This window comes from Dromiciops gliroides, chromosome 1 (assembly GCF_019393635.1).
Source record: "Dromiciops gliroides isolate mDroGli1 chromosome 1, mDroGli1.pri, whole genome shotgun sequence".
Taxonomy (NCBI): Eukaryota; Metazoa; Chordata; class Mammalia; order Microbiotheria; family Microbiotheriidae; genus Dromiciops; species Dromiciops gliroides.
Genome location: NC_057861.1, coordinates 32352301 through 32376003, shown reverse-complemented (window position 1 = coordinate 32376003; position 23703 = coordinate 32352301). Strand labels below are relative to the sequence as shown.

Genomic DNA, 23703 nt, shown 5'->3' with positions numbered 1-23703 from the left:
CAAACATTCACTTGACTGAGTGCCTGCTCAGTTCTAGGCCCTGGGGCATAGCAGACTTGGGGTGGGGTGTACTTGCTTCCAAAGATGAAATAATCTCACCAGCTGGGAAGGTCAAGGTTGCATTTCTATGGTTCTTTATCCTTGGTGTGATCATTGACTGTATTCTCAAGGTGTGAACACTCTGGTCTGGCTGATTGAGGCCTCTGGGGACTGATGAGACTGGTGGGTGAGGATAGTGTCCTTGGAGCATGTCTGAACTGAACAGTGACTAGAGATACATATCATTCAGTCCTCAGCCCAAGTCATCTAGAAGTGGACTGAGTCTTGAAGGTCATACCATCCATGCCTTAGCCTCCACGCAACAATACACTAAGACTGTGGCACAGCACAGTGAAAAGAGGAATGGATTTGATTTGGATTTGAGGACCTGAATTTACCCCCGCCCCCCCCCCCCAGCCCTGCCATACCCTATCTATGTGCAATTCATGAGGCAATTCATTTTGACCTCTTTGGGCCCCCAGTTTCCTCAACTGTAAAATGAGGAAGTTGGACAAGACAGCCTCTGAGGTGGTTCCCTCCCACCTCTAGAACTGTCAGCATATGAACTAAAAGAGGCTCTTAGGCTGATCCGTAGAGTGAGTCCTGTGGTCCTCCTAACAGTCCTAGATTCTAGTCTCACCTCGGCCTCTTAGTAGCCATGAGACCTTGGTTGGTCATATCTCTGTCCCCTCTCTCAGTCTCTGTTCATCAGAAATAATAATGAGTTGCCAGCATCTATGTCATGATTTCCATTCAGACCAAAAAGAAAACAACCAGCCCCTTGATTCTTCTCGTCACTTATTCTAGTCAATAATCAATAAACTTGTATTGAGGCCCTTCTTTGTGCCAGGCATGGTGTGTCCCAGGCATGCTGGGGGTACAAATAGGAAAAAAGAAAGACAATCCCTGACCTTGGCGAGCTTACAGTCTGTGAGGGGAAGACAACAAAACTGAAATGGCAGGGGTGGGCTAATGTGTCCCTCTCTCTCTCTCTCTCTCTCTCTCTCTCTCTCTCTCTCTCTCTCTCTCTCTCTCTCTCTCTCGCCTGAGCATGTTTCTAACAAAACATAAAAGATGTTGTTGTTGGGGATGAACCCCTGAGGTTGGGACTCAGGAAATCTATAGTCAAGCCTTGCTATCGCAAGTAAGAGAGCATTTTGAAATGTTAGACGGATCATACAAGTGGGAAGTTATTTTTCATGGGGCTAAAGTAACACTATTTGAAGTCTATAAATACACAGAGCCTTTATGACTCCTTGAAGTGTAGGCTTGACCCTGTGATACCGCCAGGGCACCTGGTCAGGCAGGTCCTCCATAGCCAGGGTTCAGGCTCGGAGTTCAGTGAATTATGAGTCTGTGATCTAAGGACTAGTCCAAGGTCACGGAGCTAAAAATATTAAGAATTGTGCATTATTTGCCCCATGCCATCCAATACTCTAACACTTATTTATGTCTTGTTGTTTAGTCATTTCAGTCCTGTTTGACTCTTTATGACCCCATCTGGGGTTTTATTGGCAAAAGATACTGGAGTGGTTTCCCATTTCCTTCTCCAGCTCATTTTACAGATGAGGAAACTGAGGCAAACAAGGTGAAATAACTTGCCCAGGGTCACATGCTAGTAAGTGTCTGAGGTTGGATTTGAACTCAGGTCTTCCTGACTCCAGGCTTGGCACTGTATTCACTGCCCACCTAGCTGTCCTTATTTATTAATTCTCTACTATTAGCTATGGGGATATAAAAACACAAAATGAGGAATACCAGCCTTCGAGGAGTTTACATTCTTTTTAAAAATTATTATTCTGAACCTTAACATCAAAAAGGAACATTTTCATAAACACGGCAGAAAGTAAAAAGAAGATTCTGTATGAAACCTTGAATTTCAATTGGATCCTGCTTGCTTTAAAAAAATTTTATATAAATATAAATTCTATATTATATAAATATAAATAACATATAGATTATAAATTCTACCTGTTACTTTCATAACTGTCTTACTCGTCTGTTCCAAGAAGCTAACATTTTATTGAAGGGATAAAACATAATAAACAGCTAAGGCTGTGCCTGGTTTTTTTTAAACGAATGAAAAAGCATTTATTAAGTACTTGCTGTGTACTAAGCACTAGGGATTACAGATACAAAAGCAAAGACCAATCCTACTTTTTATTGATGCCCTTTGTTTTTGCAAAACAGTCAATAAGCATTGATTAAGCACCTGTGCCTGTGCCAGGCACTCTTCCCCCACGCCCTACCCCTATTCTGTGAGCCATCCCTTGTGGTAACGATTAAAATGTATACATTTTATTTTGAAGAGGGATGAAATAAGAACTTGGAAGATGGGCAAGAGACCCCTATAGGAAGCAGTATCTGATGCAGACCTTGAAGGGAGGTGGGGATTGTAGGGTGGCGGCAGAATCATAAGGAACAAGCCAGTGTCGAGAATCCTGGGCATGCTTTCTCTTACTGTCAGAACACTAACTGGCCCACTGCCTGATTTCTGTTGGCCAGGGGATGCTGTGCTCATGGGCCAAGTCTCAGAAGGAAGGGGAGGCTTGGGCTACCACGGGTGAGTCACTGACCCAGTCTCTCTTTGGTCCCTTGGCTCAGGGCTTCGGAAGGTGATGGTGCGGGCCCACCGGCAGGCCTGGTGCTGGCAGGATGAATGGTATGGGCTGACCATTGAGGATATCCGGGAGCTGGAGAAGGAGGCGCAGCTGATGCTGTCCCGCAAGATGGCCCAGTACATGGACGGTGATGGGCACGGGCCCCAGGAGCCCCCCAGTGAGGAGAAGAAAGAGGATAACACCTTGAGAGAGGATGTGGAGCCCCCCAGCAGCAATGGGGAGGCCCTCAAGGGGAGAGGCCTAACGAAGCAGTGGTCCACATCTTCCAAGTCTTCCCGGTCGTCCAAACGAGGAGGTGAGAGACCCCAAAAGAGACCTCTCCCCACTCAGGCCCCCCGTCCATACCCACCCTGTGAGTGTTGGGCATTGGGGGCTCTGGCAGCCCTCTTTCCTGTAATAAACCTGTTCCTGTATGGAGTAGATTTAAAAAAAAATTTTAAGATAGCTACTATTATTAAATGCACTGGGGCACCCACTCATTAGAGGCACCCGTAAAGCAATCCTTTATAGGGTTAAAAGCCCCTCCCCAGGTTTCTCTGTTGTATAATTCTGAATTTTTGGGTCCTTTGGGACTTGGGTTCCAGTTTAATTTACTTCAGGTGGGGCTACACCCACAGTGACCCCACCTTGGGTTTTGCTTTCCTGTTATTTCCAGGTGCCAGGACAGCCCAGCATCAGCCATTGGGTGAAACTCCTGCGTCCTCTTGGGCCTCCCCATGTGCCTTAGTAAGGGTCTTGGGTCTCCACCAAGACTTGGCAACAAGTTCAGATTCTACCTTTGCCATTTACACCTCGTGTGACCTTGGGCAAGTCACTTCCCATCTCTTGGCCTCAACTTGCTCATCTGTAAAATGAGGCAGTTGGACCAGATGGCTTTTCATCCGAAGTCCTCACCAGCTCTAAATCCCTGCCTTTGTAGGCCCTCTCTTTCCTCATTACAGGCCCCCAAATTGTACCAAGTTGCATCCTTTTTTTTTTTTTTGGTGTGCAATGGGCTGATCAAGTCATGGGGTATCATAACATCCTGAAGTAACCACAATTCTAGCTCCTCCCCAGCCCTGTGCACCATCTGGCTGCTGGGGTCACGTCAAGCAACAAGCATTTATTAAATGCCTACTATATACCAGATACAATGTTAAGTTCTGGGGATACAAAGAGAGACAAAAACTCCCCCTGCGCCCAAGAAGCTCCCATTCTAATGGGGAAGATGAGATGCAGACACTGCCTGACAAAGATCTGGATAAACTGGAGATAATGCCATGGGGAAGCACTGGCATTAAGAGAGATTGGGCAATGATCCAATCAGGATGACAAGGCAGCTGGCTCAGGGTGCCTTTGACCTTGTCTCCTGCCTCCAGGGGGTGGTTGGTGGGCATTGGAAAATCTGCTGACCCTGGGCCTCCAGCCCCACTCTGTCTAGGCTGCCCTCCCCTCCCCCAGGGCTTTCGGGGATGCTGGTGGGGAGGGTCCTGATCCTGGGCTGCTCTGTTCCCACAAGAGCCCAGCAGAAGAGGGTCAGCAGTAGGGACCCGAGACCACAGAAAATATATAATTAGCAGCCCGAGGAGGCGGGTCACAGCAGGTCCTCCTCTTGCTAATTAGGAATAAAATTAGAACCTCGAATGCCCTGCTTGTCTGCTGCGACTGGGCAGTGGGATCACAGCCAGGAATCTGCTCCTATCTCCCTGGGGGACTTGGACACCTGTTAAGACAGGCTCCCCATCCCTCTGCCCATCTGCAGGACAGGGAGTAGCAGCAGGCTGGGCATGGGGACAGAAGCAAAGCTAAGCAGCTGCCAGCTTGTCCCCATCCAAACCATTCCCTAATTCTATACCGTGGTCTTCGGTCGAACCCCAGCCAGGGGTCTCTTCTCTTAGCCTGGATGCCATCATCCTTGTCCCAGGACAGGCATGTCAGGGCTCAGAACTGGAGACCTTAACAGGTGTGTCCCTGGAGGAGAAAGCTTTACCAACTGAATCCTATTGGAACCAGGTTGAGGAGAGTTGACAGCTTTGAGAGAACCAAGTGAAGGAGGCTTCGGTAAAGGGAAGGACTCTTCCTTCATCTCTCTCTTTTACAAAGCCACCCATTGGGTTGGTGAATGTGGGACACACCTGATTAATGTCGGCTGCTCGAGATAAGGATCAGGAGATGTCCAAGGTAGCTGCTCTGGCCTGTTAATCAACAAACCTTATTAAGCTTTTACCATGTGCCAGTCACTGTGCCAAGCCCTGTGGATACAAAGAAAGCCCAGATCAGTCCCTGCCCTCAGGGAGTGGACATTCTGACAGGGGAGGCAGCATATGACTGACTGGGAGATAGGAGATCTCGCACAGAAGGAGGGAAAGGCACCAGCGGCTGAGGGGCCTGGGAGAGGCTTCCTATAACAAGGTGGAATTTTAGCTGAGACTTGAAGAGAGCTGGGACGTTGAGGCAAAGAGGGAGCTCATTCCAGGCACTTGGAAAAGCCAGTGCAGTCACGGAATGGGGAGAGAGTTACCTGATGGAAAGAAGCTGATTTCTTGGCTCCCAGCTTAATTTTTTTGTTTGTTTTGTTTTTGGGGGCAATGAGGGTTAAGTGACTTGCCCAGGGTCACACAGCTAGTAAGTGTCAAGTATCTGAGGTCAGATTTGAACTCAGGTCCTCCTGAATCCAGGGCCAGTGCTTTATGCACTGTGCCACCTAGCTGCCCTTCCAGCTTAATTTTTTTTCTTTTTCCTTTTTCCTTTTTTCTTTTTCTTTTTCTTCTTCTTCTTCTTCTTTTTCTTTTTTTTTTTGGCAGGGCAATGAGGGTCAAGTGGTTTGCCCAGGGTCACACAGCTTGTAAGTGTCAAATGTCTGAGGCTGGATTTGAACTCAGCTCCTCCTGGATCCAGGGCCAGTGCTTTATCCACTGCACCACCTAGCTGCCCTCCCAGCTTATTTTTTTTAATTAATAAAGTATTTTATTTTTTCCCGTTACATGTAAAGATAGTTCTCAACTTTTGTTTATACAGGCTTTCTAATTTCAGATTTTTCTCCCTCCCTCCCCCCTCCCCTAGACAGCCGGTAATCTGATATAAGATATATATATATACACACACACAATAACATTAATCCTATTTCTGCATTAGTCATGTTATAAGAGAAAAATCAGAGCAATGATGAAAAACCTCAAAATAGAAAAAACAACAGCACCAAAAACAAAAGAAATAGTATGGTTCGATCAGCATCTATACTCCACAGTTCTTTTTTTTTTTTTCTTGGATTTGGAGATCCTCTTCTATCATGAGTTCCCTGGAACTCTTCTGTACCATTGCATTGGTGAGAAGAATATAGTCCATCACAGTAGATCAACACTCAATGTTGATGATACTGTGTACAATGTTCTTCTGGTTCTGCTCATCTCACTCATCATCAGCCCATGCAAGACCCTCCAGGTTTCTCTGAACTCCTCCTGCTCATCGTTTCTTACAGCACAATAGTATTCCATTGTATTCATTTACCACAACTTGTCCAGCCATTCCCCAATTGATGGGCACCCCCTCAACTTCCAATTCCTTGCCACCCCATAAAGAGCACCAGCTTATTTTTTTTTAATTTTTTTTAAATTTTTTTTTTAATTTTAGTGAGGCAATTGGAGTTAAGTGACTTGCCCAGGGTCACACAGCTAGTAAGTGTTAAGTGTCTGAGGCCGGATTTGAACTCAGGTACTCCTGATTCCAGGGCCGGTGCTGTATCCACTGTGCCACCTAGCTGCCCCAGCTTATTTAAAAAAACAAAACAAAACAACAAACACTCATATTACCCAATGAAGTAGAGGCCATTTCAGTCCATGAAAACATAACCAGCATCACTCATCCCTCGGGTTCTCTAAAGGTCATCTGGTCCATCCCCCTACCTCTATTCTAGAGCCCCCGGTCACTCCCTGTCCTTTCCTTAGTAATGTGGCCCAGCCTCTGATAGCACTCTTGGTGGTTAAGTTCTAACCCCTCAGGCTCTCCTGTTGCAATTCCACAGAGAAGCCTTCTCCCCTGAGGGAGAAGCAGCTGTCCCCACAACACCTCAGTCCCACTCGGTGCTAAGATTTGGTGATAAGTCTGGGGTTTTGCCTTCCACAGGGAGCCCGTCTTGCCAAAGCATCTCAGAGTGGAGGATGCAGAGCATAGCGAGGGACTCGGATGACAGCTCAGACGATGAGTTCTTCGATGCCCACGGTATGTGGTCTCCATGGGCACCCTGGGGGAGGCCGAGGACATCCTGGGACAGAGTGTAAACAATGGGGAGATCTAGGCTCTGGGAGATGCTACTCTGATCCAAGGGCAGGGGAGTGGGTTTCACTCGGTCAATAAGCATCTATTAAGTACCTGCTGTCTGCCAGACACCGTGTAAGGTACTTGAGGTATAAGCAAAAAATGAACCCATCCCTGCCTTTAAAGGGGCTTAAATCATGTCAGGGAAAACATCTAAAGCAGATACAAAATATAAGCAAAGTAGACACAAGGGAGCTTGGTCTGAAAGGCCAGTAGAGAGAGGTCCTTCCACTGATTTAGAGGAAGGTGTGGATTTAATAGGCACAGGGAGGGCAATCCAGGTGTGAGGGATGGCCTCTGCAAAGGTATCGAGGTAAGAGATAGGATATCTTGTGTGAGGGACACCAAAAAAACAGCTGGCCTGGACAGTAACATGCTTAAAGAGCAGCTAGTTAGTGCAGTGGAGTCAGTGAAAACTGAGTTCATATCCAGCTTCAGATGCTTCCTAGCTGGGTGATCCTGGGCCAGTCACTTCTCTCTGTTGGCCTGTTTCCTCATCTATAAAATGGACAGAAGAAGAAAATGACAAACCACTCCAGTATCTCTGCCAAGAAAACCCCAGATGGGGTCACGGTGAGTCAGACACTGCTGAAATGACTGAACGACAACAAAGGCTTAGGTGAAGGAGGTAAGGGTTCCAGGCAGCCTGAGGGAAGGCGTGGAGGCTGGAGAAGGGATGTTCTGTACCCAGAACAACGACCAAGCCTGTCTGCCTGGAACTCCAAGTGCACAAGGCAGTGCTGGTTGGTGATCTGGCCAGGAGGATAGGCCAGAGCCAGATGGTGATGGGCCTGAAATTCCAAGCAGAGGAGTGTTAGATTTTAAATTCCAGCTGGGATTCTCCCTGGCCCCTCCAGCTGCAGGCTACACTTCTGTTCTAGGGTCACCACAAGCCTGGTACTAACTACCGTGCTGACAGGATGTTTACTGGTGCCCCTCCTGTGGACACCACATTGTCAGAGCCAGCTGAAGAAGTCAGCAGCACCCCCCCCTCCCCACCCCCAGACGCTCAGTTTGCCGCCTCTGCCTCTGCCTCCCACTGCTGCTTATCAGATGTATTGGAACCAGATCCCTTCTGTTCCCAATCCACTGTTAGCATCCCAGACACCTGTAAGAGAGGTTAGCGCGGGACCTCTTTGACCCCAGGCTTCTCTGGCTTCAGTTCCCCTGCTATCTCTAATTAGAGAAGCAGGGTTTTGTTTTACCTGTCTCTCTCAATTATTCATAGTCAGAGCCGGATGGTACTTTAAATACCTGTGAGTTAGTCGGTCCCTGGGGACTTGAGACCGTTTAGTACAACCCACGTCTGAAGAATAACCCTCACTCTAACACAGGCAGCCCAGCGAGTGGCCATCTGACCTCTTGAAGGCTTTCAGATGAGGGGGAGCTGACCACCTCTCGGGGCAGCTCTGGTTGTGAGGAAGTGTGGCCTTGCATCAAGCCTGATTCTGCCGCTGTTTCCTGCTTCTGGTCACTGGGGGGGAAGGGGGGGCAGCAGAATGAACAAGCCCGTTACTCTGTTTTCCACAGGACAGCTTTTTCAGTCCTTTACAGAGCCGGCCATTCTCCTCCAGAGTCCTCTTCTCCTGCCTAACCTCGCCCAATTCCTTGAGTTTATCCTGCTGACATGGCTCCGAAGCCCTTCACCATCCTGCTTGCCTTTCTTTGGCCCCACTCCAACTTAACTATTTCCTTCCTGAACTGTGGCCCCCAAAACTGAGCATGCTACTCCAGACGTGTTTTGGCAAGGCCATTAGGTGACTTGGTAGATGGAGAGCTGGTCATCTCCCATTTCCTCTTTGGGGCCAGGCTTCATTATAACTTTGCAGCACTGCCTTTTAATTGTTTTATTACTGTTATTTTTTTCCATTTACTTTGTGATTATCCTGTTTTTTTGTGGTTCTGTTCACTTCCTTCTACATCAGTTCACATAAGTCTTCCTACGCTTCTCTGGATTGATGATATTCATCAATTCCCACAGTACAGTCGTATTTATTTAGCTGTTCCATAATCAAGAGGTACCTCTTTCCTCCCCTCCACAAAAATCAGCCCAGAATGGAATGAAAACCTAAGAGAACAGAGGGTCAGATAAAAGACTCTGGTCAAGTGGGCTGGGGGCTGGGGGCTGGGGGCAGGGGCAGGATCAGTGCAGAATTAGAAGCATTCCCTGATCAAAGATCAAAGGAGGAAGTAGAGATGGCTAGCCTGGAGAGTGGAATACTTTGGGACTGCCCAACAGCTGCCTTCAAGTACTGCAAGAGGAGGGAGCAGACATATTCCACTTGCCTTCCCCCCAAAGCTGCCTGCAAAAACAATTCCCTAATTCAAAGGGAGGTGGTGGCATGGAGTCCCTTATTACCCAAGATGCTCTAGCAGAGCCTGGAGGACCACTCCAAGAGTCACATTCATATAATGGTTGGATAGACAGCTTCCTAGGTCCCTTCTACATAACTAGGACGGATCCACAAACCTTCTCGAACAGGGATTCTTAACCCCCTCCCCCCAAAGATTATGGATAGATTTCTAATGGTTCCTGAACTTGGATGGGAAAAGCAATAACATCTTTATTTCTATTAACTGAAATTCAATATTTCCTTCAATTATGACTTTTAAGCACAGTTATAGAGTGGGGTCTATACCACCATACCACCAGAGGGGTCTATGACACCAAAAAGGTGAAAAGCCCTGCTCTAGAGAAAAGGGGAAAGACTTCGGTTTTAATGCCCATTCACCAGTAAGAAGTAAAGCCCATCAGCTATTAATAATACTAGCTGGCATTTCTATAGTGTGTTAAGATTTGCAAAAGTACTTTACAGCCATCTTGTTTTATCCTCACAACAATTCTGGGAAGTGGGGGCTATTATTACCCCCATTTTATAGATGAGGAAGGTAAGGAAGACAGAAGTTAGTAATTGACTGAGACTAGATTTAAATTCAGGTCTTCTGGACTTCCTGGTCAGGAAGACTCATCTTCGAATCTGGCCTCAGACACTTACTAGCTGTGTGACCCTGGCTAAGTCACCTCATCCTGTTTGCCTCAGTTTTCTCATCTATAAAATGAGCTGAAGAAGGAAATGGCAAGACCACTCCAGTGTCTTTGCCAAGAAGACCCCAAATAGGGTCACAAAGAGTCAGACATGAGTGAACAACAACTTCCTGACTCCAGGCCCACTGCTCTATTCACTGGGCCACCTTGCTGCCAATTAGCCCACATCTGTTAGGCACCTACTATGTGCTGGGCACTTTTATAGTCCCCACCCTCCAGGACCTTACATTCTAATGCCCATGAGGAATATTCAGTCTTTAGCCTGGTTCTGGCAGAATGAACTCTAGTCGAATCAATGGGTAACTTCGTAGTCTGTGTCAGGCATTGTGCTAAGCATGGGAGCTTTATGCCCCAGGCCCTGGCCCCTTTGTACTTCAACAATGACTTCCTCCAGGAAGACCCTTCCTGAATCAGGATATGAGTAACCACCAAGATAAGAATGCAGCTGTGTGGGGGACAGATTGGAATGGGGAGGGCTGTGGTGAGGCTGAGGAGACCGGCAGGGGTGGGGGAGACCGACCTCCAGAACCCCCCCCCTTCCTGAGTGGGCCCCACTGCTCAGAACTAGATGATAGTTCTTGCTCCCTGCCCTACTGGGCAGCCTTGGCCAAGTAAATCTCTGGCCTTTAACTACCATTGAGTGGGGTCACAGTAGAAAGAAAAATCCTCTGGTCAAAGATCCCAGGCTAAAAGTAACCCTGGAGGAGGAAAGGTGACAGAAATCAGTGTCTTGGCTAGTGGCAGCCTCTCCCAAGAATAAACAAGGCAAGGAACTCCTCTCCACCACACCCATGGTTGTAATGGGCTCATCTTCATAGCCTTGAACCCGAGAGCCAAAGTTTGTTTCCAGAAAAGGAACAGGAGTGTGCTTCCTCCTCCCTGTGGCATAGCCAAAGGGCCCTGGGACTGAACCTGGCCAACCTTACCCAGGCCTCACCTAAGGCAGGGCAGAGGAGGGTCAGCAGCATGCCAGTCTCTCTGGCTCCTGCACTTTGGAGTTGTGGCCTTGGGGCTGGGTCAGGAGCAGGAGGTTGGAACCTAGAGGCCAGAAATTACAATTAAATTCAATAAAGCATTTGCTGGGCAGCTAGGTGGTGCAGTGGATAAAGCACTGGCCCTGGATTCAGGAGGACCTGAGTTCAAATCTGACCTCAGACACTTGACACTTACTAGCTGTGTGACCCTGGGCAAGTCACTTAATCCTCATTTCCCCGTTTTAAAAAAAAAAAGTGTTACACATAAAGTATTTGCTACAAAGTGCTTAGGGGTACAGAGATAAAGTAAAGTCTCTGCCCTCATGAATCTTACCCTCCAAGGAAAGGTAACAAGATGCACACCCCTTAGTGTGTACCACTGCGCAGTGCTAAGTAGTGTTGGGAGAAATTTGTTCTCAGCCCTCCTGTGTGGCCTTGGCCAAGCAGGGCCTGCTCGGATACCAGGATACAGAGGTGAGTTGTTATTTGTCCTTTGTTCTCAAAGAGGACCATGACATCAGGAGGTGATATCATGACTTGCACTGATTGGATTTAAGTGAGGGAGGGCTGTGCAAGGTCACCAACCTCACTCTCTCCTCCAGAGCCATCTGGGTCCAGTGGCAAGATATAGATCAGGACAACTGGAGATGGCCCTGGATGTTTGAGGCAATTGAGGTTAAATGACTTGCCTAGCATCACACAGCAAGTAAGTGTCAAGTGTCTGAGGCAGGATTTGAACTCAGGTCCTCCTGACTCCAGAGCCATTGTGCTACCTAGCTGCCCAGAGTTGCCGTGTAAATGGAGAGGAAGGAGGGCCTGTTGAGCTCATTTAGTCCAGCCCCCTGGTCTTGGAGGGGAGTGGGATGGCGTGCCCCATGTTTCAGGTTTGGAGAGACACATGTTCACATCACCCCACCCCACTGGAGGTTTTTCATTTCAGGACTCTTGCTTCTAAGCAAATTGCCATTAACCAAATTGGTTTAGGCAAAGTGACAGAGCCACCTGAGGCTCTGCAGGTGCATGCCACCAGGCCTGGGGACCAGAGCCTAGACCACACCTAGCTGAAGCAGAACAAGGAACAGATATGGGGGGAATTTAACACCCCCCCTCCCCAACTCCCCTCTCCGCCTCCCTCCTTTGCCAACTTTGGCTCTCTCTCCGAGTGCTACAGAGAATGAGGAAATCATGGGCTAAATCAGTGGCTTGGGGCCCCTACGTTTGGAGAAGGCATGTTGGCCTCTGTTGGGAGTCTTTTCTCAAAGCAAGCCCCTCACCTGGATTACAGCTAGGTCTAAGGAAGCCACTCATATGGCGTATCTCCACTGGGCTGAAGGCCAGTGCTACGTTGTTCATGGTTATAATGATGTAATTACATAATGGCAACTTGGAATGGGGTGAATCTGCAGGCTTGGGACCACTTCAGGGGACTTATTGTTTGCCCCGACAAGGACCTGGCTGTGTGACTGTGGCCTCCCATACCATCCTCCCCCATTCAGCCAGCAAAGTCATTTCTCCAAAGCACAGCAGTGGACAATGTTCCCGAGGGGCAACGAGTCAGCCAGTGTATACTGTCTGGCGTGCCAAGGTGGGAGATGGATGGTGTGCTGGGCCTGGAGTCCGGAAGACCCCAAATCATCACGAGGATATGAAGAACACTTCCCCTGCCAGGGCCCTTGTGAGGCTCAAAAGGAGAGGGTGTTTATGAAGGACACTTTACCCACCTTAAGCACTATATTATAATGGCTTCTTATTGGCATTCAGTTGTTTCAGTTGTGTCCCACTCTTTGTGACCCCATTTTGGAATTTTCTTGGTAAAGATACAAGAGTGGGGGAAGCTAGGTGGCACAGTGGATAAAAACACCAGCCCTGGATTCAGGAGGACCTGAGTTCAAATCTGACACTTACTACCTATGTGACCCAGGGCAAGTCACTTAACCCTCATTGCCCTGCCCCTCCCCCCAAAAAAGATACAGGAGTGGTTTGCCATTTCCTTCTCCAGCCCATTTTACAAATGAAGAAACTGAGAAAAACAGGATGAAGTGACTTGCCCAGGGTCACATTGCTACTAAGTATCTGAAGGTAGATTTGAATTCGGGTCATTTGGACTTCAGGGCAGGAACTCTATCTCCTTTGCTACCTAGCCACTCATTATAAATGCTAACTATTATTATTCAAGAAACTCTACTGATTTCTTTTTTTTTTTTTTTTTTTTTGGGCAGGCCAATGAGGGTTAAGTGACTTGCCCAGGGTCACACAGCTAGTGTCAAGTGTCTGAGGCTGGATTTGAACTCAGGTCCTCCTGAATCCAAGGCCAGTGCTTTATCCACTGCGCCACCTAGCTGCCCCCTCTACTGATTTCTTAATACCTTAAGTATTTAAAGTCATTCACAGCCTGGCTCTGACCAGTCTTTCCAGCCTTATTAATAATAGTAATAATGATAGTTAGCGTTAATATAGTGCTTTTAAGTATTTGTGCTTTACAGATTATCTTATTTGATCCTCATCAGAATCCCCCATTCTACAGTTGAGGAAACTGAGGCAAACTGGGTTAAGTGATTTGCCCAGGGGCACACAGCTAGTAAGTGTCTGAGGCCAGACTGAACTCAGGAAAATGAGTCTTCCTGATACTGCTGCATCTAGCTGTGGGAGTTCCATGAACACTTGCTGATTAATTGATTGAACTGGTTGTTAATTATCTTACAAACATCTGCTTCTGTATGAGGGAAGTTTCCATTGGTTCATGTTAGGGTAAAAGCTCATGGGAGAAACAGTGGTAAAAATGTGGGACCTTAAAGGGGTCAAGGGACCTGGATTCGAATCCCAGCCTTTGGGCTTGGGGCAAGTTGTCCAGTAAAAGGAGGGGGTTGAGGATGGACTGGGCGACCTTTGAAGTCCTTGCAGTTCCAAAAGGACACTCCGGTCCATTAAGCCTGTGGACTTAAGAGTTAAGGTGGGGGCAGCTAGGTGGCGCAGTGGATAGAGCACCGGCCCTGGAGTCAGGAGTACCTGAGTTCAAATCTGGCCTCAGACACTTGACACTTACTAGCTGTGTGACCCTGGGCAAGTCACTTAACCCCAATTGCCTCACTAAAAAGAAAACAAGAGTTAAGGTGTTTTTGTCAGAGGGGCTCATGCTCTGAGCAGGGAAAGGAGATTCTTAGATATGAAGGCAGCATAAGAACAAAAGGGAATTTCTTTTAAAAAATAAAATAAAACAAAGCTACCTTAGCAATCATTTTATCATGGAGGACCTGAATAGGATTCATTAGAGCACAATTACTAGTGTCTGAATAGAAGAAAAAATACTCGCTAATGACCAGCTAGCAAGTCATAGTGGATAAGGTGCTGACTTTGCATTTGTAAGGTCCTGGGTTCAAATGTTCCCTCTGACACTATTTGTGTGAACCTGGGCAAGTCATCTAACCTCTATGTGCCCCACTTTTCCTATCTGTAAACTTGGGAGGGGAGGGTATATATGAACTTAGTGACCTTTTTGGTCTCTTCTGGACTCCCTTGTTTATTTACAAAATTGGGGCGAGGGGGGTAGTCTTTATAGCCTTTAAGGGCCCCCCCCAGCTCTAAATACACAGAGTCTCTTGGACCTAGGTAGCACAGTGGATAGTACCCTGGGCCTGGGGTCAGGGAGACCTGAGTTCAAATTTGGCCTCTGACTCTTACTGGATGTGTGGCCTTGGGCGAGTCACTTCACCTCTGTTTGCCTCAGTTTCCTCATCTGTAAAATGGGGATAATAACAGCACCTACCTCCCAGGGCGGTTGTGAGGCTCAAATGAGATAATGATTGTAAGGCATTCAGCACCGTGCCTGGCACATAGTAGGGTTTCTTTTATTCTAAAGAGGAGGCCTCTGTACACCCAGGCTCACATGCAGACCACCTCTGGTATGGCCCAGCAGATCTGGGTGGGACATAAACGCACCCATCCCCTTCTCTCTCTCCCTCTTATGTCCCCTCCAGAGGACCTGTCTGACAGCGAGGAGCAACCATTCCCCAAGGAAATCACCAAGTGGAGCTCAGATGACCTCATGGACAAGATCGAAACCCCCGAAGCAGATGGTAATGAGCAAACGGGCCCTCTGCCTCTGGCTGGGTGGTGAGGGGGGATGGGCAGAAGTTAGCCCAGAGTCCACATCTCCATTTCTTCCTCCCTCTCTCTCTGTCTCTCTGTCTCTGTCCCTCTCTCCCTGTCTCTCTCCCTCTCCTTTTCCCTCTCCATCTCCTCTGTCTCTCTCTGTCTCTCTGTCTGTCTGTCTGTCTCTCTCTCTCTCTCAATTCTCTGTTTTTGTTCCAGCACCTGTGATCGCTGCTCCTCCATGGGCAGAGCTGCACGAGGTCACGAGTCCAGCAGCCCTTGGTATGACTGGGCCATTGATGGGTCTGCCACCCTGGGGAGGAGGTTGCCAAGGTGGGGGGCAGGGTGGGGGAGCAGGAGGTATAGGAGCTTTGGGACCAGGCTCCCCCATCCCAACACACACATACACCCAGAGTATCCCAGCATCCTCTGGTCACATGGGGGGCTGGTTTTGTGTTGCAGACAATCTGTACACTGAGCCAACAGCCAATGAATACTCTGAGGCCAGCAACGTGGAGCAACTGAACATAGCCGAGGTGAGCCTCTGGACTGGGGGGAGGCAGGGTCAAAGGCTGATTCCAGTCTGCCTTCCACCCCACTGGGGATGAGCCACGGGACACCTGGACAACAAACCCAAGCGCCTTCAAAAAGGCCGCCGGGGTGGGCGGTCATAAGCCCGTGGCTCAAGACCATCCAAACCCGTATTCATTTATAGCAAGTTTTTTTCTTCCGAGGCAGCTAGGCAGCTGTCCACACAGTCGATAAGGGATTGGGTCTGGGATCAGAAAGACCTGAGCTCAGATCCGACCCCAGACACTTACTAAGCCATGTGACCCTGGGCAAGTCGCTTCACCTCTGCCTCAGTTTCCTCTCTGTAAAATGGAGATAATAAGACCACTTACAAACCAGAGTTGTTGCAAGGATCCAAGGATATTGGGGGATCCAGAGATGTTGCAAGGATCCCATAGTTGTAACTCGCTTAGCACAGTGCCTGGCACTTAGTAGGTACTTAATAAATGCTTGTTCCCTTCTCCTGTGAATTAATTTAAAAAAAAAATATTCTGATTCCTGCGTTTCAATAGAATCGGTTTCCTTTGTAATCCTACGCATTTTGTGCATTTTAAAACACTGCTCAGAGAAGGTTAAGTGACTCAACCAGGGTCACATAGCTAGTAAGTGTCTGAGGCTGGATCTGAACTCAGGTCTTTCTCCTCCAGGCTCAGCAGAACCCCCCCCCCTCCCCTTTAAGAACCTTTGGACTTCATGATCTCTAAGGACCCTTTTCTCTCTCAGTCTGTGATCCTAAAATCTCCTTGACAACTCTGGGCCTCAGTTTCGCCAACTATAAAATGAAAGAGTCATTATGCTAGCTGACTCCCAAGATCCCTTTGAGCTCTAAAATCAGTGTCCCTGTGATCCCTCCCTCTCACCCCAGGCAGGGCACAGGTTTACCACTCCAGCTTGCAGAGGAACAAGTTTTCAGGTGGTAATTCTAGGCTGATCTATAAGTATGAAATGGTGGTATAGGTCAGTGGCTCAGTTGTCATCTGGTTTCCAAGGTCTCATGCATTAGGGACATCTTCCAGTTTTTTGTGACATGTCAGGAGTCCTCTGCCATGGAGTGTCCTGACTGCTTCACTGTATTGTGGCTCACGTACCTAGTGCTGGGTCATTCAGGCTGTTTGTAGGCTGACTGTCTGCTTTCATAGAGTGTCACGTATCATTAGCCATCTATGGGTCTTATAGCGAGTCTATTTACATCATTTCATTTATTCAATTCAGATGTTAAGTCTGACTCTTGGAGTAAAAGGGTCTGTGTTCAAGTTTCCTCTCTGGTGCTTATTACCCTATGTAACCTTTTAACCTCTCTGGGCCTCAGTTTATCTGTCAAATGAGGAGTTTTTCCTCAATGGCCTCTGAAGTCCCTTTCAACTATAAATCTGTGAGCCTGTTTTGGTTTTGTTTTGGTTTTTTGGCAAGGCAACTGGAGTTAAGTGACTTGCCCAGGGTCACACAGCTAGTAAGTGTCAAGTGTCTGAGGCTGGCTCTAAACTCAGGTCCTCTTGAATCCAGGGCTGGTGTTTTATCCACTGTACCACCTAGCTGCCCCTCTGTGATCCTGTTTCAGTAACCATTTATTGAGTACCTGCTGTATGCCAACACTATATCAGGTTCTGGGGATAAACACAAAGAAAATGATCCTTGTCTTCAAGGGGCTTACATTCTGCTCAGTGGATGTAGCTTATACACAACTAATTCAAAATATGTGCAAAGTAAACTTAGGTTTGCATGAATTTTGGTATGCTAGTTTTTTTATTTATGCAGAGGATTCAGCTCCTTGCCAGCCCCAAATCTGCAGTACTATGGCCTTGGGCAAGGGCTCAGTATCCTGCTCCAGTCCTGCTCCGGTAGAACCAACCATATCTCTGGGCTAAGCTCTTGCTGTTCACCCAGAAGATACTCAATAAATAGATGTTGAAAGTTGGACTGCAGTAAATGGAATCGAATCTTGATGGGGACCCCCTCCCAGAGACTCCCTGCCTCCAGCTTCTATAAGCTACCCATTTGGTATTCCCTAAAATTCTCTGTAATCATTCCTTTCCCCAGAACCTTCAGTGGTTCCCTATTGCCTGTCAAATCCGAACTCCTCTGCCTGCCCTTCAAGGCTCCTCTACCGTCCAACCTTTGTCAATAACCTGCACCCCTTTGTCCTCTGTGCCCCATCTCCTTGGTTCCCTTATTCGTTCCTGACTCGGCCCCTTTGCTCAGGCTGTTCCTCCTTCCCCAAATCCCAGCTTCCTCCCACTTCCCTTCAAACCTGTTCACAACTTCCAAGGTCCAACTCCTCTTTTATTTTGGATATATTTATATGTATCTATGTGATTTCCCCCAATAGAATGTAAATCCCCCAGAGGCAGAAACTATTTATTCTTTCTCTTCATTCCCTAGGACTTGGCTTGAAGTTGGTGCTTATTAAATGGGAACTGACTGATCAATTGATTGGTATCAGTTGAGTTGATTCTGGCCTAGGCTAGAGACAGAGCAGGCCCTCTCTCTGGCTTCTCTCCTTTGCAACCAGTGTATGGAACTTTGCGTGGTTTCCATTGGAACAGTCAACAAAGTCCCTTCCTCATGACTCAGTCTCTGTTTCTGCCTCTGTGTGTGTGTGTGCGTGCGTGCATGTGCGCACACAACATACATGCATGTACACTCTTGGCTGCAGTTGATGCAAAAACCATTCCAATGTGAGCACCTAGTCTCATGATTGTACTTGAGTTTATAACTTAGAGCTAGAGGGATTCTCAGAGACCATCTCTGATACAATATCCATTAAATATGTATTAAGCACATATTTATTAAGATGCTGTACTCTGTTCTGGGGATATACTTGAGAAAAGGAAAGTTCCTACCCTCAGGGGCTTATAATCTAGCACACAAAAAGGAGGTGGGAAAACGGGGGGGGGGGGGGGGGGGCAGCAGGGGACACCTAGCTTCACATTGCCCAGATTTGAATCCAGGCAGAGCCGCAGATGCAAAGCTGAAGCCAAAGCCACTTGCCTGAGGCCCATGTCCAAACACATTAACAGAAATTAGTAGATCTGGGATTGACTCTCACCCCTGATGCTTGCTGGCTGAGTGACACTTAGTGACTCACTGAACTTTCTTGAGTCTCTGATTTTTTACCTGTAAAGTGGGCATCATGATACTGTTTGTGCCAGCCTCCCTGTTCTCTCTCTCTGCAGCCCCAGGGCCTAGCATGGTGCCTGCCACACAGCAAGCACCTTAATAAAGGGCTTGTGATACTGAATTGTTGGGAGGCTCCAATGAGATAATGTATGTGAACCAATTTGGAAAACCTGTAAGTGCTCTCTGAGTAAATGTCAGCTGCTGTTATTATTAGAGGGATGTTTATCCTGGAAGAGACAAGGCTTGGGGCGGGGGTGAGCAAGCTGGCTTCTAGGATCCCAAGGGCTGTCATGTCAAGTGGAGAAGGGACCTGCCCCAGAAGGCAGAGTCAGGAGCGACTGGTGGGGGCGGGGTAGGGATGGGCACAGGAGAGTTCGAAATTAGACTTCCTAAGGCTGAGAGACATCAGGAACTCAGATGGGACACCTGGCGCCAGAGACAGCTTCCCTCCCTGGATATCACCAAGCCTAGGCAAGATGGCCACTTGTCGGGGATGGTCTAGAGGGGACCTGGTAGATGAGGTAATCTCCAGCGTCCCTCCCTCCTCTGAGATTCTCAGGGACTCTGGGTCAGCCCGTCCCAGCCACTCTAGGGAATCCTCTGAGATCTAGGATTTCATTCACTGGGATTTCCTGCCCTTTGATCCCTCCCCTTCCCCCGCAGAAGGTAAGATCCCAAAGAGGGAAGAAGTAAAGGCAGAGCACGAAATGGAAAGGGCATTGGAGTTGTGAAAACCTGGGTTCAAATCCCGACTCAGATCATTTACTAGCTTTGTGACCCTGGTCAAGTCACTATCCTAAGTAAACTCTCTGGCCTTCAATTTCCCCTTTTACAAAATGAGCAGGGTTGGACTCGGTAGCCTCTAGGGTTCCTTCTGGCTCTAAATCTATGTCACCGGCAGCATAAATTACTTTCTATCTATTTCTTATATATCTTTTGTTTTTGTTTTGTTTGTTTGTTTTTTGTTTTTTGTTTTTTGCAGGGCAATGAGGGTTAAGTGACTTGCCCAGGTTCACACAGCTAGTATCAAGTTTCTGAGGCCAGATTTGAACTCAGGTCCTCCTGAATCCAGGGCCGATGCTTTATCCACTGTGCCATGTAGCTGCCCCTTATTCCTTATATATCTTACATAGTTATTTACATGTTGTTCTCCCCCCCCCCCATTAGAGTGTAAGTCCCTTGAGGGTAATAACTGGTTTTGCTTTTTGGCAAATAGTAAGTGCTTTGTAAATGCTTGTTGACTGACTGGCGTTATGGTCAGGAGGGGGATCTACCCAGAAGCCTCTGTTCTTCCCTGGGTTGTGAAGACATGAAGCAGGTTCCTACGTTATTTGTTGAGGCAGACAACTCACATCTGGAGTCTTGCTTCAGCACCTCAAAAGCCATTCATTCTCTTTCCATCTTTCTGACCTAGGAAGGTCACTTAATGGGCCTCCATTTTCTCCTCTATAAAATGAGAGAGCTGGCCTAGGTAATCAGCAAGGGTCCTTTCTATGAGTGAATCAGTTTAATCTAATAAGGATTTATCTATCACTTTTGATATGCCAGGCATGACACTAGGCTCCATAGGATACAGAGACAAAAGGGAAGCAGGCCCTGCCTGCAGGGATCATGCTTTCTACTCAGAGAATGAAATGTATTTGTGGCTAAGTTATCACACGATATATACAGTGACTGGAAGGATGATCACAATTTACTAGCTCTGACAATCTTTAATTTGATTAATGATTCATCAGATTCTAGTGTCTGCTCTTAATCCCCGAATTCCCCAAAGTCAGGAGAACTTTACCCATAACACTTACCTGTGGTGCCCAGCTAGGCTTTATGGAATGACCTGTACAATGACAGAAGTTGTCCCCTTCCCTCCCTGTCCTAGGATGAGGCCGGCCCTACACTGGTGCAGCCCTCTAAGATCCATGTCTTGTTGCTGGTGCTACACGGTGGAAACATCCTGGACACTGGGGCTGGTGACCAGAACTCGAAACAGGGTGATGTCAACACTATCGCCACAGCGTTTGACACAGTCATGCGTGTGCACTACCCGGCCGCCCTCGGCCGGATCACCATCAAGCTGGTCCCCTGCCCGCCTATCTGCTCTGAAGCCTTTTCCCTGGTCTCCAAGTGAGTGGTGCCCCAAGCACTTTGCCCCAAGCAGAGTCTGAATTGTTCTGTTGCTTAGTTGTTTCAGTCATGTCCACATCTTTGTGACCCTGTTTGAGGTTTTCTTGGCAGAAATACTGTGATTTGCCATTTCCTTCTCCAGCTCATTTGACAGATAAGGAAACTGAGGCAAACAGGGTGAAGTGACTTGCCCAGGGTCACACAGCTAGTAAATGTCTGAGGCCAGATTTGAACTCATATTCTCCTGACTCCATGCCCGGCGCTCTATCCATTGCGTCCTGGAATCCAAGTTAGGGAAGGCATAAGCCTTTCTGGTTTTCCCACAAGCAAAAGCATCTCCTGTGTTCTGATTAGATGCCAAATTTGGATCTGTACGGAATTTCAAAGCTTAGGGTCTTGTTCATTCTATGAAAGGCTGAGTTCCTGCTTAGCTCCCAGCCTGGGATAATTAAGCCAGTGGAGGCAGTAGAATGAGTAGGGAGAGCCTTGTCTGTAGCATCAACTTGGAGTCACTGGAATTCCATTTTAATCTGGATCCCGGTTCTGCCCCCTATGTGACCTTGGTCAAGTCATTTAATATCTCTGGTCTTCAGTTTCCTCCTCTATAAAATGGGGAGGGAGGCTCATTTTAGAGCTGGAAGGGACCAACACCCCTTCATTTGATCAATAAGGAAACTGAAGCATGGCGAGGTCACCCAGGAGTTCACATTGCATTAGTGGCAGAGACAGGCCAGGCCCTCACCTTCAATCCCACTGCATGGACCGATGGGCCAGGGTACTTCCAGAGCCCAAGAGGCTTTGGCTGTCTCCCCTGAGATGGGCCAAATTAGGGCTGCTTTGCCCAAAGCCTCGAATGAGCCAGAAACCTACTAGGGAAATATCTCTGGCCCAGAGGAAAGTGTTCTAGTGTTCTAGACCTGTTCCCATTAGAAGTCTGTGCTAGGGATAGAAGACAATATAATTGGGCAATGACCTTCATCTGCTTGGAGCCACTGAACCTCAGAGGCAACTCTATCTGCCCCCTACCTAAAAAGGAACAGTCTCTTCGGACTCTTCTCTGACAAGGGCTTAGCCAGCCTCTGCTTAGAGATAGATCCCTAGGCTGAGGGGGTGTGGGGAAGAGGGTAGGGATGAAGAAGAGTGGGACAATAGAAAGCCTCACTTAGAGTCAAAGGACCTCGGTTCAGATCCTAACTCTGTGCCGTCCTATCTACATGACCTTGGGTAAGTCATTTCTCCTCATTTGTTTAAACAAACAAATAAACAAACCAAGGGTGGGTGGGATTAAGCTATGTGATACCTGAGGTCCCTTCTAACTCTAAATCTTTTCAGTATAGTGGTAACTCCCTACCTCCCAAGGCAAAACATTCCAATTCTGGACAACTCTACTTGTTAGGAAGTATTTATTGCCCCCCCCCATTTTTCCCCCCATTTCTCTCTCTTGTATACTGGATTAAAATCTTTCAGAAATGTTTCCTTTGACCTAAAAGAGACTTTGGGCCCCAGTGGGAGCTGAGCTTCACATGGGTAAAATCCCCATCCTGTCCCTTATAGAAAGGTATCCTCAAATCCTGAAAAATTACCATCTAGAGATAGCATAGACACTGGTCTAGCTGTTTCTCAGACTGAGTAGGGGGCTGGGCGGGCTTCCCTTTGGCTGGCCAATTTGGTGACCCAGAGATGGTTTGGTCCTGCTGGTATCTTGAGGATTCAGGTTACGAGAACCCCTCCCAGGTTCCTCTGGAGTGATGTGAGAAAAGAAACTAAACTCTCCAAACCCTTTGCCCCAAGGATCCCATTATACCCTAGAGAGGGTAAAGACAAAAACGAAGACTTCCATCTACAAAATATTCAAAGTAGTGCTTTTTATGGTAGCAAAGAATTGGAAGCAGGGAGGATACTCAGAGATTGGTGAATGTCGCCACTGAATGAAACGGAATGTTGTTATTTAATAAGAGATTATGAATAGGAGGGATTTGGAGAAACCTGGGAAAATTCCTATTGACTGATTGGCATAAACAGCCAGATGTGTGAGAGCTACAATGACCACTACAAAGATCAGTACAAGGAAGCTTGAACTCTGGGCAATTGGAAAGCCAGTAACAGTTCTAATGACCAGATAAGGAAACATGACCTCACGCCTCTTAGCGGAGAAGTATGGGACTGCTAGGGTGGAGTATGCTATACACTGTCATAGGGGATGTTTAATTAGACCTTATTTATTGATTTGTCCTTGCATATTTCCTTAATTATTCTTGGTTACCAGGGAGGTTATTAAATTCCATGAGGCTACTCTGTGTGTGTGTGTGTTTTTGTTATTTCCAGAAATGAATAATATAAAACCACAAGGCATCAATAAAACTTTTTTCCAACAAGTCACAAATGAATCATAACCTGTGGTTCCCACCCTCTCTCACCTTCCAGCTTAAGTCCCTACAGCTATGATGAAGGCTGCCTCTCCAACAGCCAGGACCACATCCCACTTGCAGCCCTGCCCCTGCTGGCAACCTCCTCACCCCAGTACCAGGAGGCAGTTGCCATGGTGATTCAGCGTGCTAATCACGCCTACAATGAATTCCTCAAGTCTCAGGATGGCATGACCTTCAATGGGCAGGTGGGTCCCAGGGCAGTGGCGGGGACAGGTCAGGGAGTGGGGATTACTGGAAACCTGAAAGAATCCCTCATCAACAGGGAGGAAAAATTCCCTCTTCTGGGTGGACGGGGTGATTTCTATTTGCAAGAAATGGGAGCTGGGCCTTTTCTTCACATTCATTTCTCAAACTCACCTCTCTGAGAGCTCCTCAGACCCCAAGGAACAAATCTGATACATGGG

The 23703-nt window shown here is 47.5% G+C and overlaps 1 protein-coding gene across 6 annotated transcripts in view; it reads left to right on the top strand.

The window, feature by feature from the left end:
* The window catches only part of PITPNM2 (phosphatidylinositol transfer protein membrane associated 2), a 284066-nt gene that overhangs the window by 227612 nt on the left and 32751 nt on the right, over positions 1 to 23703 (top strand). For all 6 annotated transcript variants that reach the window (XM_043978373.1, XM_043978374.1, XM_043978369.1 and 3 more), the window contains 7 exons: positions 2644 to 2955; positions 6762 to 6857; positions 14948 to 15046; positions 15282 to 15344; positions 15525 to 15598; positions 20626 to 20870; positions 23295 to 23484. In XM_043978373.1, the coding sequence (XP_043834308.1) occupies positions 2644 to 2955; positions 6762 to 6857; positions 14948 to 15046; positions 15282 to 15344; positions 15525 to 15598; positions 20626 to 20870; positions 23295 to 23484 (1079 nt within the window). The remainder of the gene's footprint in view (positions 1 to 2643; positions 2956 to 6761; positions 6858 to 14947; positions 15047 to 15281; positions 15345 to 15524; positions 15599 to 20625; positions 20871 to 23294; positions 23485 to 23703) is intronic.